The sequence below is a fragment of the Taeniopygia guttata genome, chromosome 9 (assembly GCF_048771995.1).
Source record: "Taeniopygia guttata chromosome 9, bTaeGut7.mat, whole genome shotgun sequence".
NCBI classification, from domain to species: Eukaryota; Metazoa; Chordata; class Aves; order Passeriformes; family Estrildidae; genus Taeniopygia; species Taeniopygia guttata.
The window spans coordinates 6077588-6101682 of NC_133034.1; the positions used below are offsets into that span (position 1 = coordinate 6077588).

At 49.2% G+C, this 24095-nt stretch overlaps 1 protein-coding gene across 13 annotated transcripts in view; it reads right to left on the reverse strand.

The window, feature by feature from the left end:
- LOC115496380 (uncharacterized) overlaps positions 1–24095 on the reverse strand; it is an 84752-nt gene that overhangs the window by 55430 nt on the left and 5227 nt on the right. For 4 of the 13 annotated variants that reach the window (XR_012057338.1, XM_072933294.1, XM_072933293.1 and 1 more), the window contains exons 2-3: positions 19282–19477; positions 18224–18267 (exon numbers count right to left, since the gene is read on the reverse strand). Coding sequence is in view for 3 of the 13 variants with exons in the window: in XM_072933294.1 (XP_072789395.1) it covers positions 18224–18267; positions 19282–19477 (240 nt within the window). In the remaining 10 variants the exon portion in view is untranslated. Of the gene's footprint in view, positions 1–18223; positions 18268–19281; positions 20081–24095 lie in introns of those variants that run through there. The other 9 variants (XR_012057342.1, XR_004368684.3, XR_012057343.1 and 6 more) reach the window with 9 other exon arrangements.

Consider the following 24095-nt stretch of genomic DNA (forward strand, 5'->3'; position numbering starts at 1 on the left):
GCTCCTGGAGCTCTGGCTCAGGAAGAACTCTGGCTCTGGGAAAGCTCAGGCTCAGGAATGCTCTGAAGATGGGGACATCTTTAAGTTGTCTCGTTTAATGAGACATCAAGTAACAGCTTCAAGCAAGAGGGAAAGGCCAGAGGTGTCCCAGGGAAAGGGACCAGCTGGGCAGGGTAGCACAGAAGGAGGGAGAGAGATGTCTGGAGAGGATTATCACAAAGTTATGGAAAGGCTTGGGTTGGAAAGGTCCTTAAAGATCACCCAATCCCCAAAAGCTGGAACACCTTCCACTAGACCAGGTTGCTCCAAGCTGGCCTTTTCACCAGTGCAGCTGAAAGCAAGTTTATCACCAATTCCCAAAAGCAGGAACACCTGGACCCTGTGAGAGATCTTTCTCCAGGCCCACCTTCTGGCCACCGAGGCCACATGCCAAGAGAGTCTGGGAACAAAATATAATACAGGGTTCTTCAGCAGAAGGCTTAATGAAGATGGACAGACAGGTAAAATAGTGATGAATTCCTCTGGGGTGAGCACTTTGTGCTGTGGTTCATCTCTTCAGTGAAACTTGGCATAGAAGCACCCAGAGAGCAGACCCCCCTGGCTCTGAGGGACCACGGTGCACAAACAGCTCCAGAGCTCTCTCCAGCAGCACAGCCCACAGAGAATGAGCACAAGAGCATCAGCACCAGCATCCTGAGGAGGGAAGGGCTCAGCACAGCACCAGGAAACTCTCCAAGGATCTGGCTCCAGGTTTTGGCGCTGCAGCTCCAGCCCAGCTTCAGGCCCAGGTGGATTTAGCAGCAGATCTGGCCTCTCAGCAGTCAAAGCCCAGCTCCAATAGAGACAGTTGCTCCTATCACTGCATCCATTGATTGCTGAGATGTTGATAAACAATTGATTTTTTTCTGCAAAAGTCACCTGGAAGGAGTTTTATGCCTCTCTATACCGGGAGTGAGCGATAGCAGGAGCCTAACAAACACAGAGAACACACACTATCTCCTGCTAGGGCAGATAATTCCTGCTAGCAAACAGCTGAGTAACAGAAAGAACTTGCTTCTGCTGGGATTTGGGAGTCTACCATGGTGGGAGATGGGAAAAGCATTTACTCAGTGCTTTGGCTCAGATATCACTGTGTCACTTTGGCACCTTATCAAAGGAATCCAATATCTCCAGCCCCTTGGCTTGAGCCAGTTACAGAGCAGTAAGTGATCCACCTGAGGAGAGATGGCAATCAGCTCTCAGCACAGGCCTGCCAGAGATCAGAGGCCAAAGAGAAAAAGGCTGTGGGACTGTGGGAGGCAGTCACAACCCCCAGAGACAAATCATATTAAGGGGAAAGCAGCCCCAGAAGAGCCCTGTCAGGAGAATGTCACACAGAGAGCCCTGGAGTCAAAAAACAACTAGGCATTTCAAGGGGACAAGAGAAATGCAAGTTCCCTGGGTCTGTGGCTCCCTGAGAATTGGTGCCATATATCAGATTAGAAACCAGAAATCTGGGAGCAAAACGTAATCCAGACATTGGAGTCCTTCAGGAAAAGAGGACCATGTAATTAACTTATCCCTAACTCGGGAAAACCTAAAGTAGCATTCACAAGAGACAGCAAAGCAAAGGGGCATGCTGGAAACCAGGCCCTGGCAGCTCTGATCTCCCCAGATATCCTGGATGCTGCAGAGCTGTGTTGTGAGAGTCCTCTGAGGAATTCCAAGTGCACTGTGGGTCTGTATTTCTCTCTGGACATCATCCCTGTGTGTGCTGTGCAACAGCTCACTGACATTGCACTGCCAGGGTCTACAGAGGCAGAACTTCCTCCTGAATTTCCTTCTACTCTCCCTTCAGCACTTCTAAAAACCACACAATGGCCAGAAAACATCTCCAACGCGCCCAGCATGAAAGGTGCTTCAGTATCTGTTCCCCCACAGCCTGGAAGGATGGAGGGAATCCCTGTGCTAAAGCACTTCTCACCTTTCCCAAAGCACAGAGCTTCCTCAGTAGCCCCAAAAAAAGGGCAGTCCATGTCCTGGTGTGCCTGAATAAAAGGATTTGTGGAATGTAAAGGTGTTTTCTGAAACGAGTCTCCACCCATAACTGCACTTTGGCTGGTGTGTCAGCTGTGTGCTCATCACCACAATAATTCAACAGCAAACACCAACAGCTTTGGGAAAGCTGACTCGGGAGACTGAGACCTTATTTAGCCAAAAACACTCACTCTGATTGATTTTTTTTCCTAAAAACAATTTAAGCTTCCTTTTCTGCATTCTGTGTGGCAGCTCTTGCACAAGTTAAAGCCTCCAGCAAAGCCACTCTGTGCTAAGAGGCATCAGTTCTGCCAAAAATGATGTGAGCTCCATTTGCAGTGACATGAGCATACACTGATGGGGTTACCATCATTATCAGAGATCAGACACAGGATTAGGATCATTATCAAATCAGCCTACCCATGCCATTTCCTCCACTTATCCCAAAGTCCTCGAGTCTACCAGACGATGTTGACCTTTATATCAAAAAATGTCGAGCAGCCTATTTATTGGAAAGCTCCAAATTAGATGACCAAGAAGGAAAAAGCTTTTCCAGCAGTGGCTCCCACCCCCATCAGCAGGATCCAGGAGCTCCAAAATGCAGGGAACTGGCTGCAGACTCGTCAGAATCGTCTGATTGATTGAAGGAGATGTGCTGATCGACCAGGCAGCCACTCAGGGGTGTTGTCCATTTCCTGCCCAGGACTGGGAGATCCATCCATCCATCCATCCCCAGAGTCAGCTGTGCTGGGCAGGAGCAGCACATGCAGTGGGGTTTAAAAGCCTGGTCCATGGAATGAGAGGAGTTTGGGATTGAGCTGGCAATGGGGAGCCTCAGCAAAATCACGTGCTGTGGAGGACCAGGGCATGGCTTTGGACATGGGCCACAGCCCTTCTCCTGCTCAGGGATCCTGTAAGAGAAACTATAGTGGGTGCAGGACTCTGGAGCGGGATGCGGGTGTGTGTCCCACATCAAGGACAATCCTTTCCCAAAGCTTCCCATATCCATTGTGTGGGCCAGGCTAAAGCTCAGCTCCAGGTCCAACAGTAACATGAGATAGTGAAGATGACTCTGTTGGAAAGAGAAAACCAGGATGCACAGCCCATGACAGTGACTGGAGCCTGGTGGGTGAGCAGAAGGAACAACCCCACACATGCTGCCAAGGCTTTGGGATAACAGCACCCAGCCACAACGGCACCCAGGCAGGATTTTCCCATGATCACCTGTCCATCCTCAGACTCAGCATCCCATTTCCAATGATCCCGAGGTCTTACACCTTACCCACACTGCCCCAGAGCTGGGGCCACTCCAGACCTTGCCACCCACACTCTGCGTCCTGGGCTGCTCCTGCTCTTTTCCACCCGATATTTCTGCTGGAGGATCAGCCATTGAACTCAGCCCCAAAGTCCCGCCCTGCCTGTGCAGAAGTCCCCCTGGGGTCCAGAGGAACATAAACCAAACCCAGCTGCTCTCTGCTGTCACAGCCTAAGTGCATTAATGTCTTTTTATTTCCATGGGGGCACCGCGGCCGCCCCCTGTTTCCATGCAATTGGTGTTAATAAAATCTCTCTCTGCAAAAGTGACAAGGGAAGGATCCTCTTCACTTGGAAGATTTTATCTGCATTGAAACTGAAGTGCAAGCCTTGTGTTCCATAAGCCCCTCTGTTAATAGCTCTCATCTGCGACCCTCCTCGGAGACCGGCTTCGGGCTGATTATTCCCAAAGAAAACATCTTTATAAGGCAGCCCTCAGCTCTGGCTTGCAATCAACAAGTCAGCTCTGAAACACTTCTTTCAGCCAGCTTAGGTAATTTTCACTGCAAAATTAAAAGGAAAAATTGTCCAGAGACAAAACATTACACAGAGCACATGGGAAATAAGATCCTGAATAGATTTGGAGCTGTGGCCAAAAACTGGTTAGTTTGGATTGAGGTGGGAGCCATTGGAGCTGTGAGGCAGCAGCTGAAGGGAGACCTGAGGAAATTAAAGCAGCTGTTACAGCCTCCTTTCCTCCTCAGCACACGTGGGCAAGAGAGGACAGGAGCTCTGAGCTCTAGCTGAGCCCAGGTGTCCAAGCACCACAGGAAATCCTAAGAAAATAGGAGGGAAAGAAGAGAAGAACCAGCTGAACAAGGAACACACCTGAGTGGAAAGCCAGCAAGGCTTTGTGCTGCCTCCAGAAGCAGGAGATGGGAGGAGTAATCCAGTCTTAAAGATCCTGAGAAAATCGACAGTGTGGAAGGCAGGAAAAGGGAGGCTGAGGAGAGCCAGGGAGCAGCATCATCTCAGGATGCCATGGAAATCAGTCTGCATTCCCTGCACCCCAACAGACACGGATAAAACACGTGTGTGTGTGTGTCCATCGGGGTGCTGGGGGCAATGCTGTACCCCAGTACCACCTTAGTTAAGCCTGGATAGCCAAGGGAAGCCCTTAAGCCACTTGGAAATGCTCCTGGAGGTATTTCACCAGAGCCTTGAGGGTCTAAAGACCAAGGAAAGACACGTTCCCACTGGCTGCTCCCACCTCCCAACATCTTCCTTTTCCTGTCTACAGAAGAACTTCACCATGCTCAGATTTTCCTCCGTGCTCTTGAAATCCCAGATTCATCTGGTGTGTCTTTGGTTTCACACAGCCTCTCCCCCATAAATCACTCATTCAGTTCTAGATTGATATTAAACATTTTGCCAGAAGCTCCTTATCTGCAAAACTGCTCCCGAGTCCACACCAAATGGAGAGAAATTATGAATGTGCTTCATCAGTCAAGGCAGGGAAAGTGATAGCAACGAGGAGAGACAGTAAATAAGGAAAGCATCCACCGAGTATTTCCAAAGTAAATCAAGTTACAGGAACAATTAGAGGAAATGGAGATTGTGTCTGCAATTACAGTCCTGTTGCTTCTCCCAGCCATACAGACAGTTATGCAGCATCAAAATGAAGAACTGACTTGCATTTTTAAAGTTTCAGATTTTTTTTTTTCCCAGCTGGGAGAACAGGTCTGAATCTCCCTCTCTCCTCCTCCATTCAGCCAGCTGTAACTTGAATATTCAATTCAAAATCAGGGCAGAGCTGAGGGTACTGATGAAACCCAGTCAATGTGCCCCTACTCACAGGTTCAGCAAAGCTTTTTGGCAGGAGATTTTGGCCAGAGAGCAAATGAATGCAGCCCTAAAACCCCTTGTGCTCAGCAAAGCACAACTGGAGGAATTCATTAACCATTTTTCTGGGGCATTTTTTGTAAGTCCAGGTTGTAGCAGGTGAGCCCAACTCTGCCCAGTCTGTGTTTTCAAGCAATGAAAATAATGATTTCTTGATATTGAAAAAGGATAAAACCTTAACTTGCCCCATCCAATTGGTCATGGAAGGCAAATGATTGTAGACTGGGATCTAGAAGGCAGCGATTGATGGAAGTTGTAAAATTAATCTAATTAATAATCTTCAATTAATTTATTGCTGTCTCTTAAGCGGTAAAAAGGAGAGGTGTGACTGTGTGGATGGAGACACAGCCCAGCAGCTCTGCCAGCCTCAGGGTGACAGCTCGACCTTGCGAGTGTCACGGAATTCTGCTTCCAAATCCAAGCCCTGCTGTGAGCATGGGGGGAAGGAACAGCCCCCCTCGGAGACAAGAAGTGACAAGTGCCCGAGAGTGCTGATGAGCTGGGACACGTGGGGACAGGAGCCAGGACAGAAGGACACGTCTCCCTGCGAGGCGCTGGAGCGGAGCAGCCCAGCGGGGTCCTGCCTTCAGCCAGGACAGTGCCCTTGCAATGCTCTCCTGCCTGCCAAACTCCTGTCTCCCCCGAGCTGCCTGCAGCCCTTTCCATCCTGGCCAAAGTCAAACCCTGGGCAGAGATACACACAGTGCAATAAACACCGATTTTTACCCTCAGTGTGGACTCTGTGCAGGGTTCATTGGACCTTTCCATCCCTGGGTATGGATTTGTCCGCGTTGCAGATCTGAGATGGAGACTCCTCACCTAATCCAGCTGGCAGGAAGGGTCTGACTCCCCACAGAGCCCAGTCCTCGCTCTCAGGGTGGGATTTGAAGGAGCAGGAATAAACTGAGTTTCCTTCACTGCAGCCAGAACGAAAGCAGTGACCTGCACAAGGTGGCACTGCCTTGGGAGCATCCCAAACCCTGGGACCTTCCTTCCCCAGCAGCACTGCACTCCCACCCCCTCCTTCCTACCTGGCTGCATCCTCCAGTCTCCTGGGCCTTGGTGGGAGTCCCAGTGGGATAACACAGGATATCACATCAGTGCCTCATTATCCTAATCATTCTAATCACCTCATTAGGCACCTCATGGCTACTCCAGCATGAGCTTGCTTGAGGTTGCCTTTCCCACCATCAAGCTCATCTTGAGAGCAGGAGAGGGACAATTCTTCTGGATATGCAGAGAGCCTCGAGCAGGCAGAAAGAGAGAAGTGGCTAAAAATCAGGGATATTGCAGTAAATAATGCAGGATTGGACACACATGGTAGTGCCAGCCTCTTCCCTATCCTCTGATCCTCTTTCCTTCCTCATAAATGTGTCCAGTTAAAACAGGGACTAAAATTAAAATAGAATTTCCATCCTGCAGAAGTGGGAGAGAGCTTTTATGTCTCTCCCTCTCAAAAGTCAAACAAAAGGTCAGCAATTCCTACAATTTGTAAAACACAGTTTAAAAAAAAAAAAAAAAGAAAAGAAAAAAGGAAGAAATTTGATCCAAATATTATGATGCTCCAATCCAAAACAGGACAACTGAAAGTGCCACACAGCAACTGGGGCTTCTAATTTAAAGAGAATATTTTAAACAGGACAAATTTGCTGCCTTTTTTTTTTTTAAATCAAATAAGAAAATTCATTTTTAAAAATCCTCCCTGGAAAAAAAACAGGTTTTCAGTGGAAAGCAGCTGAAATGAAAGATTCTTTTGCAGGTCCTCTCTGAAGAGGAAAAGGCTTTTTTCACTGAAATGGAGGGAATCTGTTCTCTTTCCTGATGAAAGGGAATGATGCTTCTGGACACATCCTGCAAGGAGGACAGTCCATGCCAGGGCACAGAGCATCTCCAGCCTTTGCCCCAAAACCAGCCCTGGCAGAAACTCTCCAGTGCTGCACTGGCTCCTAACTGCAGGTTTCATTTAAAGCAAAGAATCCAACTCTACTCAAAACAAAGCTCTTCAATTTGGATTTTTCCCAGTGGTTTTGTTGTGGTTTTGAAAGTGAAGCTAAAATCAACAATTACAGAAATTGCTATGCCTGTGTAATGAGCACAGCAGTGGAAAATTCCCATCCTGCTCTGGACTCAGAGCAGATCCTGCTCACAGGATTGGCTTTGAAGAGCCAAATGAATTTTCCTCTGAGTTACCAGGAAGCACTGCTGAAATATCCCCTCCTGAAATGAAACCCACCCTGATAACTTCCAGCAAAATCCCAGACTTAAAAGGCATTATTATTTGCCCTCCCAGACAAGGCAGTGGTGCCCTACCAGTGCAGAGCCTTGTCCCTGGAAGTGCTTAATTCCATATGCTTCAGAGAATAGAAGAGAAAAAAGATAATTAAAAGGTCCTTAATGCATCTGGCCAATTAAATAAAGCTGTAAATGGCAAGGAAATAATTCCTTGCTGACCCTTGCAGCAATCAGCTGCTGACCTGCAGCATGAGAATTGATTAGCCCTATCTTAGCATGGCTTGTGTAACTACAAATGTTATTATTGGCCATAAAATCAGCCAGCCCTTTATGCAGCCCATTGGTGGCATTTGGCTCCCTGACCCCCCCAGCCATGAATTTTGCTGGCTGGAGGAACAGCCCTGGGCTGGGAAGAGCCTTTCTGTGCATCCCTGTGGAACTGGGAGGTGGTTTCCAATGGTGGGCAGCACTGTCCCAGTTTGCCCCAGTCCAGCCTCAGTAAATGTGATGCAGTGAGGGGTTCTAAGTGCCCAGAATAAGCTCAGCCTTACAGCTCTGAGCTGCTGCTGAGCCCAGGCTTCCCTCACTCTGTTGGTAACACAGCTGTCAGCACCAGGCTGAGTGAAATCCTCTCCTTTTCCTGAGAGGCAGCAAAGCTGGGACAGGATCTGCCCTTCTCCTCCTCCCTAAGAAAATCCCATTTTCTTGGCACAAGTGCTCACTCAGCAGCTGCCCTGGAGCAGAGCTCCCCGGCCAAAAGCTGCTTCCAAACACCTTTGGAGCCGATCAATAAGGAATTGCTGGCGTTCTCACAGCTCAGAGCCATCTCTCCATATGTCATCCCACTTTCCTCTTCCTCCCTCGACTATTGTGCTGGGCTGGATGCACAGGAAACCACACTTGGTCCCCAGGAGCTCTGGGAAGCAAAGTGGCAGGTGACATTAGGAATGGGGAACAGCTTCTCTCTGGGCAGAGCTGGAGCTGTGTGGTCTGGAGAGCTGAGCTGGTGCTGACAGAACTGATGTGGCTGCATAGAACATTCCAAAAATCTGTATAAATCCAATGACTTTGATACCTAAAAGGTGTGGAGGGTATCTCACTAGAGATAGGAGAGTTGGAGCCTGAAATCTGAAATCTATGATGAGTGAAGTGAATATCCATCAGGAAGTGGATATTTCCGGTGTCCCAGACAAACCTTGAAGACAGAGGGGTCGTTAAAGGGTTGCTCTGTGGCAGGACACAGAATTTCATCATCTCAACAATCACTACAGCCCTGGAATAAGGAGAAGCAGGGAATGTTAGGAGTGCTACCAATGGGAATGCCCTGAGGACATATTTCCATTTGGTCTGTGCTGAGAAGGGAGTCTGAAAGAGGAATAACCAGCAAAGCCCAGCCTGGTGCTAAAATACTTCCCAAAATTATACAAATGATCAAAGCACAGGTTTGATGCCTCTGGGGACCAGTAGCAGTGGCCAAACAAAAGCAACCCACCCTGTTTTGGGCACAGCACCAGAAACCATCTTCAAATGAGGAATCAAAGATTATGTGAAGGGATGCTGAGACAGAGACTGAAGGATTTGGGAATTGCACCACGTTGTCAGCCTTTCCTGGAGGGCTGGCTGTGGAGAGGAGATGCTCCATGCTGAGGGTCATTCCCCTCACCCTCTGTTCCCCACACCAGTGTCACACTGGTTTGCATTCATAGCCTCAAAACAAAACTTTTCTTTCCAAAAGTAAAAGCAGGGGGAAGAGAAGCAAAAGGAAAGGCAGGAGGGGAAGGGGGACAAAAGGGAAGGGGCAGCTGTGGGCTCCAGCCCCAGCCCTGCCTGAACCCCTTCCTTTTGGTGACAGCCCCAGTTAGCGTGGGGCTGGCTGCAGCCCTGGCAGCAGGGAGCTGCTCCCTGTGGAGAGCCAGGGAGGGAAGGAAGCTTCACTCACCTGCAAAAGGTGCTGAAACCTCTTAGAAAGGCTCCTGTGCCCATATTTAATGTGTTCACATGACCAGAGGTGAGAAAAGCGGGTGTGAATATCAGTGTGAGTATGCAGCACCCCATCCCAGAAGGCTCCTGCTGCAGCTCTTCCCTCACTGTGTTGCTCAGGTCCTGCACAGAGAGGGGCTCGGAGGGCAGGATGCACACAAGCCATGTGCTTTTCCATGACTGCTCCAAGGATCTCCCTGCAACATCCAGAGAAGCCAAGAGTACTCTCTAGAGCCTCACTTGTGCCCTTCACCTAAAGGAAGGGAAGCAGGAGCAGAAAGTCCTCGCTGACAGCCATCCAGGTTGGCTATCAAAAGCCATCTGGAATAAAAAATAATCTGTATTTTGTTGGCTGCATCTCTCCTGCCCAGTACCAAATGTCCCGAGTGTTTGGACAGTGTTTGGCCACTTCCCATTGTGACTCCGCAATCAGGGTGGCAGGTGCCAGGAGCAGAGAAGGTAAAAGGAAAGGGAATAAAGACAGCAAAGGAATGGCAGTGAAGGGAGAGGAAGGAAAATAAAGAGGTGAGTGGGCACAAGAGCACAAGGCAGGGGGGCTGAGTGAATCCATCAGCAGCTGCTCCTGCCTTCACCCCGAGCTTTGCCAGAGCTTTGGCTAAGTCCAACAACAAATACCCACTGTACCAGGGAGATTATCCACATTTAAACAATGGAGGGAAGCAAGGCCTGAACAGAGGAACAAATGGCACCCCTGAGGACTGAGCAGGGCATTCCAGATCCTGGATGCTGGTGCTGGCTGCACATCCCATTGCTCAGCCCATCCTGGGGAGCACCAGACCAAGGGTCTCCCCTCTCCAAGTCTGGAGGTCAGGACTAGGATGGTGCAGTATCTGATGGAATGGTTTTAATCACGTTTCAGCTTGTTTTAACCACAAATGGCTGTATTTCTGAGAGCTTTAATGAGCTTTGGGGTGAAAAGGAGCGGAATTTTGATTGACATACACATAGAATCCTAGAATGGCTTGGGCTGGAAGGAACCTTACACTCATCACATTCCAACCTCTGCCACGGGCAGGGACACCTTCCACTAGCCCAGGCTGCTCCTGGCCTTGGACACTTCCAGGGATGGAGCAGCAGCAGCTGCTCTGGGCAATGTGTGCAGGGTCTCACCTCCCTCACAGGGAACAATTACTTCCTCATATCCCATCTAAATCTACTCTCTGGAAGCCACTCCCCCTTGTCCTGTCACTCCACCCCTTGTCCAAAGTCCCTCTCCAGATCTCCTGGAGCCCCTTTGGGCACTGGAATGGTCTCTGAGCTCTCCTTGGAGCCTTCTCCAGGCTGAGCACCCCCAGCTCTCCCAGCCCATCAGTGCCCAGATGAACGCACCAGAAATGCCTTTACCTGCCTGAGAGACCCTTGCAGAGCAGTGCATGGAGAAAAGCAGAAGATTCAGTGATGAGGCGGTGCTGAAAACCCCCTGAAGAAGTCAAGGCAAAATAAAGAGATGCTGCAGAGTTAAACATTATAAACAACCTTAACTCTGCCTTCCCTTTCCAGGCAAAAATCAAACCTCAAGACAAGCCTACAAGCACAGCGAGATGTTTGCAGGAAGATGCAGGTTTTGAGAAGTGGTATATGGATAACAGCACCTTGAATAGAAAATATTGAATTCCCCTTATTAAATCTCTGCCTGCAAAATCCATTGTGCAAAACACGAGGTCAGCTCTTCTTGTTCTGCCTCCCCTCAGCTTAAATGCATCATCCATACCAAGGCAAGGCTCCAGGACAGAGATTTCAAATAAATGTAAGGGTTTATGGAGTTTCCCAGCCAAGCAGCTTTCTGGATTCAGAATTACAAACCAAGTCAGGAATATTTCCCAGAGATTCATTAAAATCCTTTACTAAACCCCTTAAAAATATGCACCTTAAAACAAAACAAAACAAAAAAAAAAAAAAAAAAAAAAAGAAAAAAAAAGAAAATAAAAAAAAAGAAAAAAGGGGGGAAAAAAGGAGAAGGGAAAAAATACTGTTGCTGCAGTACAACTGAAATGGATTAATTTCATTTACAGCATTCAATTAAAGTAATTATTTAAAGTTTTGCTCTTGTTTCTTTGTCTCCTCATCCTCACTGATGCCACGAGAGCATCAAGGAACACAACTAACACATGCCATCGAGTCCAATCCTTGCTACCCAGCCCAGGGCACTGAGTGCAACATCCAGGCATTCCTTGGACACCTGCAGGGATGGGGACTCCAAACCTCCCTGGGCAGCCCCTTCCAATGCCTGGCCACCATTTCCATGGAGAAATTCCTCCTGATGTCTAACCTGAACCTCCCCTGGCACAACTTGAGGCTGCTCCCTCTCATCCTATCCGTGTTCCCTGGGAGCAGAGCCCAACCCCTGTGGCTGTCCCCTCCTGTCAGGAGTTGTGCAGACCCACAAGGTTCCCCCGAGCCTCCTTTTCTCCAGGCTGAGCCCCTTTCCAGCTCCCTCAGCCATTCCTGGGGCTCCATTCCCTTCCCAGCTCCCTTCCCTTCCCTGGACACGCTCCAGCCCCTCAATGTCCCTCTTGCACTCAGGGGCCCAGGACTGGCACACAGCTCTGCCCACAAACCCCATCAGCCCATCTGAACTAAATTATCTTTGTAAACATTGGATGTAGTGAGCAGTTTCAGCAGATTCCCCAGAGCAGACCCAGCTTGGTCACTGAGCTCTCCCATCTCCAAGGCCACCAAAGATACACCAGGTCATTCTGGGCACAGCTGAACTCACAGAGCAGCACTGGCACCACATCCAGACATTTCCGTGATGTTGCCATGGACCAGCACACAGCACATTTTCATTTCAACTCATTGCTTCTAAGCAGGAAGCATTTTTAATTTCCTCCAGCATTAAGGGTAATGTTAGCCACTATAAATGAAATGAAAGATGCCTCCCAAAATGCATTTTTAAACGCACCCTAAATAGCAAACACCATTCAAGTAAGATGCAGCCAGGATTGTAATTGGAAGCTGCAGAGAGTGCTCTTTCAGGATTCATAATAAACGGCATTTTGCTGAAAAGGTTCATGTAATAAAAAGCTTCACAATTAAGGGCCAGCTCCTCCAAAACATGCAGCTCCTTCAAGCAACACAAAGTACCCCAAAACTCTCCAGGTGAGCTATGTGGGTGTGTCCCTGCATGGCTCCAGCAGCAAAGCAGGAGGAATACAGAAGGAAAGGTTCCTGGAAGGACAGCAAGAACTTTATAAGGTCTGGAATGGCTTTTCCATGAAGATCAACCCAATGGGCTGGGATGCTGCAGCCTAGAAAAGAGGTAGGTGAGGGGGATTCAAAAATCTTGAGTCACTGGAGGAGTGAGGGGGGATCACCACATCCCAGGATCACTGAGGTTGGAAAAGTTCTCCAAGACCATTGAGGCCAAGCTGTGATGGATCCACACCTTGTCACCCAGCCCAGAGCTCTGAGTGCCACATCCAGGAGTTCCTTGGGCACCTCCAGGGATGGGGACTCCAAACCTCCAAACCTGGGCAGTCCCTTCCAATGTTTAACAACCTTTGCCATGAAGAAATTCCTCCTGGTGCCCAACCTGGCACAGCTCAAGGCCATTTCCTCTTTTCCTGTCACTGCCTGGGAGCAGAGCCTGAGCTCACCTTGCCACAGCCTCCCTTCAGGTACACAATTGCTCCTTAATCACCTCGTCCAGCCCCTGAACAAGGAGCATTAGAAGGAAGCAATCAAAGAGATCCACAGCAAATCAGGGAAGGTGGCTATGAGGAAAGGGGGTTGGAAAGTTTACATGTGGCTCAAGGCAGGGCTGGGCAAGGACTTGGAAGTGAAATCCAGCAAGGATTATTAGAAAGATGAGTCTTCCCTGGCACAGAAAATATCCTAAGCTGAAAATAATTAGGGCCCAAGAGAGCATTCAAGGGAAGTATCAGAACTGTTTGCCTCTCCCTCCTGCTCCCCAGAAAAGCAATTATGGTCAGTGCAGAGGGTGGGGTTTTACCAGCTGCCTTTCCTCACTGCAGCGAGCAAAGGAACCTTCAATCATCTCCTGGGGCATAGCAGAGCTCTGCAGAGAGAGAAGAATGCAGGCAGAACTGAGGTGAGGGGACAAGAAATGGGCAAAGGAGGGCAGAGTGGGACAAACAGAGATGTACGTGGTTCTACAGGCAGCCCTGGGGACCAGTCCTGGTCCTACTGACTTCGAGGGAGAGGGAGGAGAGGCTGAGCTGCTGTAGTGGGGCTGTTGCAGCTGTGATGGTTTTAGGAGAAGAGGAAAGGAAAATTTACAGGGAAAAGCAGCATCTCCAAGAAAAGCAGGTGCTTAGGCGGGGAGAGCAGTCAGCACTCGGGAAATGGAACTGCTGGATCAAACCTGCAGTGGTGCATCCCAAAACTCTCCTATTTCCCTGCAAACCAGCTACAGCACCCTGAAAGCAATGGAAGGTGCTCCTCTCCCTCCCAGGGGTGGCTCCCTGAGCTCACTAAGACAGATGAGCCCCAAATAAGGATCAATAACTGGGCTGTGAATAAGGCAAGATGGACGAGGGAGGGAATGGGCACTGAAAAGGGCAAGTTCCAGGCAGGATTAATGATGGAGAGGGAGTTGCACTGGAGCACAGGAAGTCACACTGCTCAGCTCTTTGTGCCTTCAGGAGGGGAAGGGTTTGGAAGGAGTTACGTGTACCAGGGAATCCAGATGCCAGTGAAAGCTCACTGGCACCTCCAGAGTGCTTCTGCCTCAGTGTTACGGGCTTTAGATGGCAGCAGGGGCAGATCCAGGAATAAGGGAAAGAGCTGGAAAACCATAGGGCAGTCTCACAAAGGCACAAGCTTGTGCTGGTAACACCTCAAGAAGGGACTGGGAAAAAAAACCGAATCTGCCCATCTCAAAGCCCCTCTCTACCTCTCCTACAGCATTCCACTCTTATTTCCTTCAGTTCTCACATTCCAGGCCACAGCCCTCTGCCCAGCCAGGCTGCTGTCACAATCAAAACCATTCCTCCAGTCTTGTGTCTCCATCAGGATGTGGGGGGAGGCAATAAACACCCCTTCTCCAGCAGCAGCTGCACAGCTTGCTCCAGGCACAGGGTGCTTGGAGGAATGTTACCTCGGAGGAAATCGTTAAAGGAATCCGGCTAATTTTGTAATTCACACCTGGACTGCAAATGTTAAAGAGCCTGCAATAATCTCTAATGAAATATCACATTATTTAAAGAGTTCCCAGTGAAATTCGCCCTTAATTGATTTTTGATCTGTGAAAAAACACCGTGGAGAGAGAGAGAAGGTATCGGTCAGATTCCTGTTTTATCCCTCCTGCGAGCGTTTTCCTGCCTTTGTTTCCTTTGTCCCCAAGGAATCAACACTACCCTGGAGAAAGCAGCCTGGAAGACACTACAAAACTAATAAATAACACTTGAGTGGGAGTCCTGAACAGCACATCCTCTTAAATCATCCTGAAAAAGGTGAAGCAGTCTCCTAGGACACCTCAAAAATCACAGAATGTGGATCCATAGCAAGAACCATCCCGGACAGACCCCGTGGGTTGGACCTTCTCCAGCCCTCAGGAACCTCCCCAACAGCACCGAGGCTGATCCCTTGTGCAGTGACACATCTCATCTTGCCCTCAGGACATCACAGGGGAGCTTAATCCAGACATGAATGACACAGAGCAATGGCCAAAAATCCTGACAGCAAAAACCTGGCAGAAAATTCCTGACAGCGGCAGCATCCGGCAGCTGCTGGAGCCAAGGAAGCAGGTCAGGATTAACTCACAAGATAATGCACTGCAAAGCTCTTCCAAAACCCAGCAGCAAACTGACATCAAGCAAATGAATAAACAGTAAAATATAGCTGGGAGAGATGAGAGGAAATGCATCTCTAAACATCACCGGAGACCCAAATAAACTGCTGAACCAGGCGGCTGGAAAACACCGGGCATCAATAAGGCTTTAACTAACATTTACAGCTGCCACAGAGCCTGCTGCAAATAGCCAAAGCTAAATGGAAAAAGGGGAAAAAATGAAGGAAAGATGTGCAAGGGTGTTCTTAAGAGCTGCTGGAAGGAACTACATCCCAGGCTGGACAACTAAACCAGCAGGGGGATACCTTCCATGGCAAGGAAATTGTGATGGGATTGAGGGCAGGGTGAAATCTGGGAGGCTGCCAAGGGAATGGGAAATCCCTGGATGTGCTGAACATCTTCAACAATAAAGCCTTTGATAAAATGAAGATGCTGTTAATTAAGGAATTAAGGGGAGAAGAATCCTCACAACTGCTGTGTTCAGGTCAGTACTGCTCAGTAACAGGTTCAAGTGGCTAAACCTGGGATAATGATGGATAACCTGGGACAACAGGGGATGCCTTTCCCTCAATTACACAGCACTAACATCAGGTTTATAATATGGCCCTGGCACAGGGTGCCCAGAGAAGCTGTGGCTGTCCCATCCCTGAAAGTGTCCCAGGCCAGCTTGGACAGGGCTTGGAGCAGCCTGGGCTAGTGGAAAGTGTCCCTGCCCATGGCAGAGGGTGGAATGGGCTGAGCTTTAAGATCCCTTCAAACACAAACCAGTCCACAATTTTATGATTCTATGGTTCTCATGGGAATGATCAGATCAATTTTGCTTTTGTAAAGCAGGTGTTGGCTTTTACTCTCAGCAAGGGTGGTTCTTTTCAGCTCCTGCTGGAGAACTTTCCTTATCATTCCATTCATACGCCTCTGTGAGATCCAGTGACATTTCCACCTCAGCTGAAATGGGGGAATCAGCCAGATGGGATTCCAATGGGAGTCATTTCCCTGTGACCATGAGTTTTATCCTTGAGCAGGACTCAGCTGGGACCAGTCTCTGCAGAAGCACCAAGGGAAGTTCTGTGAGGAGTTTTCCATCCTGAGGGCTTTTCTTTCCTGTACCAATCTGAGGATCTTCCTTCAGCATCTCTCCCTCGGCTGCCTTGTCTAGACTATCACACTGAGCATCTGGGGCATTTCATAATCTTCTTAAGAACTGTGACCTTCAGTTCTGTGTTACAGTGACCTGAAAGTTTGTCCAAGAAAAACATGTGCTTTATTTTTAAAATACACAAATTCCCCCAGCTCAGCTGTTTCCAGGCAGGTCCAGACCATGCCACATTTTCTCACATCTGCAAAGAGCTGCTGTATGTGAAGTGTATTTCTTCCACCCCACTTCCTTGGGTATAATCATGCACAGTTAATTTTAAAAAATTCAACAACTCAGTAATTTTTCCCCTTGTGTATCCCTCCACCTTCTGGGAAAAAAAAAAACAAACAAACAAAAAAAAAAAAAAACCAAACAAAAAAAACCCCAAAAAAACCCCAAAACAGGCAAAGAACCAGCTCCATACAATAGATATAATAGATATCAGTGATAGCCCTGGACACACCTGGGAGCCACTCCCATATCCCAAGCCCCTGTTCCATCCACTCTCCCTGGAGGCTGGGGCCCTTGGTTTGTTGTTTAAGGTACAATTTAGTGCACTCCTTACCTGCTTCCTTTGAATCTAATGAACCACGCTCTCAATTTGATTTGTCTGCCTTGGAAGTCTGCTCCTCACTAATTCCCATTCATCCATCTAGTTTTCCTTGTTCCCTGCAAACTGTCATTTTTCTGACTGCAACATATTCAACTCCATCATCCCAGGCATTTTATTTGTGTGGTTCTGCTCTAACGGCGAGCGTGGCTGTTTCAAATTATGCCTTGCTTTCAGTTTTGCTTGAGTGTAAAAATGTCGTGTAAAAATGAACTACCCTCTGATGAAGGCTTTCAGCCTTCCCATTTGAGGAACAGCAGGCAGCTTTTTGATTCTGGGAGCAACGGGAGAAGGAGCAATCCAGCTTTTGTTTTACAGATTGCTACAATAGATAGCTTCCCTGTAGGAAGTGCAGCACTATATTATGCTTATGTAAAGGGTAATGACTGGGAACTTGGAGAACTCTCCTCTTTGGAAGTGCCTGACTACCGGGAACAGCAGGTGTGGAGGAAGAAGAAAGCTCCAATGCCTTTCTGTCCTGACTTTCTCTTCTTTTATGTTTGGAGACTGAACTCGGTGTCAGAAGCAAGTCGGCTCCTGCAGGTACATGAAAGTGGAAAGGTGTAAACGTGGCAAGGAAGAAACCCAAAGAAACAGGGGGAGGCAGGGTAGGGCTGAATCCCAAAGCCTGGCCCTGAGCAGCAGCAATGGAAGGGGCTGTGCTCGGCAATAAGAGGCTCCTTAGCTCACTGTGGGGAAACTGGGCGATTACCCGAGCGGCTGGATAAGGGAGAGAACAAAGCCAAACACTGCTGGGGAAAGCCTGCGCCGTGTTCCAAGAGCAGCACAGCACAGCACAGCAGCAGCAAGCTGAGGAAAACCCCCTGACACTCTCCACAAAGAAATTTCTGACCCACATCAGATACTAAAGGTGCCCCTGTCTGTCCCTGCAGACATGAGGAAAAATGCTCCTTCCCGCTGCTAAACAGCACAATGAGCACCACAGGGAGCAAAGCTGCAAAAAGGGACCCTTTGCTTTGCCTGGTCCAGGCATAAAAGATGCCAAAGCCCCAGGAAATGCCACCAAGATGCAGGATCTGCTGAAGTCTGAGCTGAGCAAAGCTGGCTCAGGCAGCTCAGGGAAAGCACTCGAGGATCCTATGTGAGAGCAAAGACATGAGCTGGCACAGAGGGAGAAACAAAATGCAGGACACTGCTCCAAGCCAGGCCAGGAGCAGCTCTCTGGGATGAATCAGAAAATACACCTTGCCTGGTTTGCCCCTGATTGGGAAGGTCTCCCTCCTCTAGTCCAGAGCCTTCAGGTTGAGTCAGGCTTTTCATGGTGGTTTTTCCAATTTTGGGGGTCACATCCATTACCTACCCTGGTGTGTGTCCAGCTCCATCATGTCCAACTCCCTGGGTGGCCTTTGGGAACAACAGAAAAAAACACAATTAAGTAAAAAGCAGCAGGAAATTCCATGAATAGAGAATTGTATGAAAGAACTGAGGAAGGAGAAAACCCCTGTGTATTCCCCTAAACTCTGTAAGAATTGTTAAAAGCAGCCAAACAAAGGGACAAGAAGCTGCTGGGACAACACAGTAATGCACATTTACTGAGAACATGGATCAGAGCAGCCCAAGGATGTGATTTGCATCCCGTTCCAGGCTGAGTTTTAGGAAAGCAGCAGCTCCCAAGCTAGCAAGCAGAAGCATGGTGACACATAGCAGCCTGAACGTGCTGGACAACAAAGACCTCCCCGGTGCTCTGAGAGGAAGGAAACAAAGATGCAGCGAAATACAGACAAATTAAAAGGACTCCACCAGTCACAACAGCACGAGGACAATGGGAGTTCTAAGCTGTATGCCAAGGGAAAGCACAGACTGAAATACAAGTGGTACAGTCAGCACAGGAGATGCTACACAAGCCTAAAATACAAGTTCATTCATGGAGCTGTGGTGCAAAAGCTGCAGGAGATGAATATACAGCTGAGACACACAAGGAATTGAAAGAGGGAGTGACCTGCACGATCCTCACGTTATCTCTGCCAGAGAAAACCTCAGATGGTGTTTAAGGAGTGGGATGTCTCTCAAGCACACCGCAGCCAGCACTGGGTGAGAGGAGAGCAGTACAGCAATATGTGACAGTAGCAATATATACTGGGAATGCACTGCAGGAAAAGGAAACCATTCTGAGAGCCACAGACATCTCTGATCCAGAAATGTGCCCATCACAGGACGAGGTGCAAGGCAGGGGTAGTGCAGCAATGAAATAAAACATTTTGCTAGCACCAAGGGAATTCACCCCAGTCAGAGAGCACACATCCAAACACAGGGGACCGAGGAGACTAACTGGGAAGAGGAAAAACAAGCAGCAAACTCCAGCTCTGGCAGCAGGACACACACAGAACACACGCTGGAGGCAGGGAGCAGCAGCCTTACCGTGATCCCGACGCTGGCAGTCAGTGGTGATGGGATGGGAACGCTCCTTGGGATCCAGGCTGCAGAGCCACCAGCAGTCCCACAAACACCAGCCCAAGCAGGGAGGATCCCTTGGAGGCTGTTAGGCTGTGGTTTAAGGTCTGGGATACAAGAACTAGGTCCTCTCTGGCTGCTACAGCCAGGAGGGGAGCGGTAGCTGTGAGATGAAGCAGATAAAGGATCACACACAAGTGATTTCCCATCTTCAGCTTCCAGCCCTGACCCACGGAGCGAGAGCAGCACAGCTGACAGGCACAGATCTGAGAGACTCAGAGATTATTGGGACCTGGGAATGATCTAATAAAACCTCTTCCTAGTCCTGCTGTGCCCCGAGACAAACACACGTTACAGCTGCATTAAGACAACACAGCTGCTCTGTAAAACAAGCCGCTCTTTCCAAAATGCCACGACGTGGAGGAAGGTAAAATCCAACCACACAACAGCAGGGAACAGGGGCCTAAGTCGTCCCATATGGAAAAGAAACAGCTATACCTGTGGTCACAGTAATCCCAGGAACAGGTCTGGCTTGCTGGTAGCCTGCTTACCAAAACAGATGCAATTTATGTTCAAAGTCAGGAAGGCTTCAAGAAGAAAACCTCAAATCACTACTGGGTGGGTTTTTTTAAAGCCACAGCTTGCAGTCCAAAATATCTCCTGTGCCTCCCACTGAAAGGGAAGTCTCAGAGCTCTGCCATGTGCTGCTGGAAGGAGGGCTGTCTCCAGGGATGCTTCTCTCCCAGAGCATTCTCCCAGCATCAGCTGGGAGTGCTGACCTTCCCCCCAAAATAAACACAGCAAACTGCCCAAAGACATGAAAAGCATCAAAACAAATGAAATGCTTGGCCAAGTGCAAAGCCAGGCTTGGAAGGCCTCCAGGAGCCCCAGGATCAAGCTCTCCTCTGCAGGAGCTCTCATCCATCATCCCAGTGCCAGTGTCAGTGCCAGTGCCCCTCCATGCTGGGACAGGCACCAGCAGTGCCAGCTCAGCACCAGGGCTATGACACAGAGCAGATCTCTGGATTAGGTCAGGGTATTCCTGGAGGAGCTGGAGAGCTGTAAATCCATGAGAGATAGTGCAGGAGGGTGCTGACCTTCCTCCTGACCATTCCACCTGCAGTATTCCCAAAAGCACCGTTCCTGCAGGTTAAGCTGGGCAGGATTAGGGATGCCAGAGGTCTGGCAAGTGTCCAACACCTGGAGAAGTGCTGATCAGGAGGAAGAAGGAGACATAAACGAAGCACATGCCACCCTTCAGAGACCTCACAGCAAAGTAGGAAGGAGCCTGGCATGGAGAACAACTTCTCATTAACCTCTTAGGCCCAGCCTCTGGGGGAAGCATCCAGCAGGGCTGTGGGAGGCACTGCAGGAAGCACAGGGAAGCCAGTGGGTCAATCCCAAAATTCCAGTTGGGCTCACTCCCTGTGCTTTTGTACCCTGGGAGGGGGAACAGAGCCTGAGAGCCAAGCAGCAGCTACCATGGCACAGCAAGAGCAGAGCCAGGAACTCAAATAGCTCTGAATTAGCTGCAGAAAAGCTGAAGGAGAAGAACAGGGAAGCAAGGCACAGTCAGGGGGAGAAATGCCTGCTTGGGAAATGGAAGATGCTTCCCACTCCTGTGTGACTCCTGAGGGCTGTGCTGGGAACAAGAGATAAAGGGGGAATGGCCTTAAACTGAAGAGACAATAGATTTAGATTAGATGGAGAAATCCTTCCCTGGGAGGGTGGGGAGGCCCTGGCACAGGTTGCCCAGAGAAGCTGTGGCTGCCCCTGGATCCCTGGAAGTGTCCAAGGCCAGGTTGGATGGGGCTTGGAGCACCCTGGACTAGTGGAAGGTGTCCCTGCAGGTGGAACTGGATGGGCTTTACAGTCCCTCCCAACCCACACCATTCTGGGATTCCTTGATGAAGATGACAAACGGTGGGCTGGGATAAGTAATCTAAAAGTCCCAGAATTCGGGTCTGCCTGATGCCAGGAAAAACAGCCCTTTTTCTGGGGACCAGCCATCCACAGGAAGCAAGCTTAGACTGAATACACACATCCCCACTCCTGAAATACCCCAAACTCTCGGTACATTCCCCTCCACGAGCTCAAGAAATGAGCAGAGGAAGCTGAAACACGGAAGGGGAGAGTTGAGCAGTGGGAAGGAGGAAGAAGAGTCTCCCACAGAGGCTGACAGAGACTCTCTCCCTCATCACAGCCAACAGCTCTTGCATGAGGCAATTTCCTGTCCCCACACCAAAGATGCTCCTGTCCCAAACCCCAGACTTCATGGTGTGAAGTTTGTGCCAGCAGTGGGAATTCCAGCTCCTTCCAGGGAGCAGCAGGAATCAGGGGATGTCTCCACTCAGGGACCTGTGGGTGCAAGGAGGGTGAAGGAGTCCCAGGACTGCTCCCCCAGCCCAGCTCTCTGAATGAAGATGGGCCACTTTTATTCCAAATAACCCAACATTTCAAAGCCTGGGTGTCCATTGCTGGGGCTGGGACAGTGGTGGGGAGGATTGATCCCTTTGCTGACAGCAGAGACACATGGAGTGAACAGCAGAGGGGCTGGAGTGGTTATTGATTTGCTACATGACCTTGGCTAAGTCACTTAACCTCAGTTTCCTCATCTGGATATTGGGAATTATGGGACTTTCAGAGTGCCACAAATTCATCATAGGGAACTACTTAAGAGCTCTTTATGACTTAATGGGATTTCCCATTTGAAAATTACTCCCATGAGGATTGAAGAAGTGGGACTGGGATATTCATAGCCCAACTTCTGCTGGAAGTGCAGAGCTTTTTTTTATTATTATTTTTTTCCCCTAAAACACCCGTGTAAATCTTGCAGCTCAGGAGCACACAGTCCAAGCATGTCCAGCCTCAGTGCTTTTTACAAACACTTTCGGAATCGATTCTGGCTATGGTAACAAATACCTCTCCTTGTCCTGATTCATGTGGATTCAGACATTCAGAGTTGCAGACCCTAAGCCAGTGGGGAAAGATGCTCAGCTCGTGGTGTGAAGTCTGCTCAAATTCACCTGCAGATTGTCACACATGGATCCCTGGAAGAAGTGAAAATCCAGAGGATTAAAAGCTAAAAGTAGCAACAAATCCACAGTTCCCCCTGAAGGTCAGCTCCGGGGTCCATTTTCTCCTGTGGGATACCACCACTGAACCATGGAATCACAGGATAGCCTGGTCTGGAAGGCACCTGACAGACCATCCAATTCCATCTTCTGCCATGGGCAGGGACACCTTCCACTATCCCAGGCTGCTCCAAACCCCATCCAGCCTGGCCTGGAACACTCCCAGGGATCCAGGGGCAGCCACAGCTCCTCTGGGCACCCTGTGCCAGGGCCTCACCTCCCTCCCAGGGAAGAATTTCTTTCTAATATTTAATCTAAACCCACTCCCTGTCAGTTTGAAGCCATTCTCTCTTGTCCTGGCACTCCAGGCCCTAGAAAATACTCTCCATCTTTCTTGCACCTTCAGGCACTGGAAAGTCACCATTAGGTCACCCCAAAGCTTCTCTCCTCCAGGCTGAACAATCCCAGCTCTCCCAGCAGAGCTGCTCCATCCCTCTGCTCACCCTGGTGCCTCCTCTGGGCTCTCTCCAGCAGCTCCAGCTCCTTCCTGTGCTGGGCCCAGGGCTGGGGCAGCTCTGCAGGTGGGCTCTCACCTGAGCAGGGCAGGGGGGCAGAATCCCAATCCCTTTTCCTTCTTCCCACACTGCTTTTGATCCATAGGAAGGTTCAAATCCCTTCATCCCCACACTTCAAGCCACTGCCCAGCATAAAGCAGGCACTGATGTTTCCCAAGAACAACCAGTGCTCCCAGTTGCAGAGCAGTTCAAAGCACCTTCAGACAATGCAGGCCAAGGGTTGAGAAGCTGATGGCAGAATTCTCTCAAAATGGTGAATGCTTTTCTAGGAAAGGGGAGATAAAAATACCCAGTGTTTGTGCCTCAGTACAGCCAATGCTTTATAAGCTCTCACAGACCCAAACACAGCCCTGGCACTTGAGGACCACGGGACTAAATCCAAAGATCTTTCCTGTGCTAACTCACTCCCCCATGGGGAATTCAAACACTTACCAGACTGAGGAATATCTACTTCTGCCCTGTCACACTCCTTTGCTCCTTGCTCACCCTTCCCCTCATCACCCACACAGTCACTTGGTATTTATTCTGCTCTATTTTATTTGGATTTCCTCTAAGCAGACTCATTAATCTTCCCTGCAGATGCACAGCTCTGACAGCCGGGGTCTTGACACCTCCAGAGCCAGCGAAGGACATTCTCATACTCTTCTCTTCTTTTTCCCTGCTCCTTTCTCCTTCTAAAGAAACCCTTCATACCTCACCAGGCACAGGGTTTTTGATGAGAAGGTCATGTGAACTAGAGACAAGGGGGCTGTGGGGGAGGAAGGCAGGGGAAGAGGATGTAACTCCCACAAGGAACTCCCAAAGTCCCACTGAAAAGGTCAGGATGCTTTTGAGTCCTCTGCACTGCTCCCCAACACAAAAAAATATACTCAGGCCAGCACAGAGATACTTGATAAAGAGCCTAATGAAGTGGAAAGAGTGTTGTAGGGGAAGAATAGTCCTCTCTCATCTCAACATCCCATGATGCTCCATCCAGTTGCTATGGAGACTTTAAAAGAGAAGGGGTTTTGTTGTCTTGAAGGGCCTTCTCCCTTCTCAGTAACCTTGACCTTTTCCAGGTTTGTGTGTTTGTGTGTGCATGTGTATGTATTTGTAAAAAAGAGATAAGGAATTCCATTTCTTCTTATCTGGT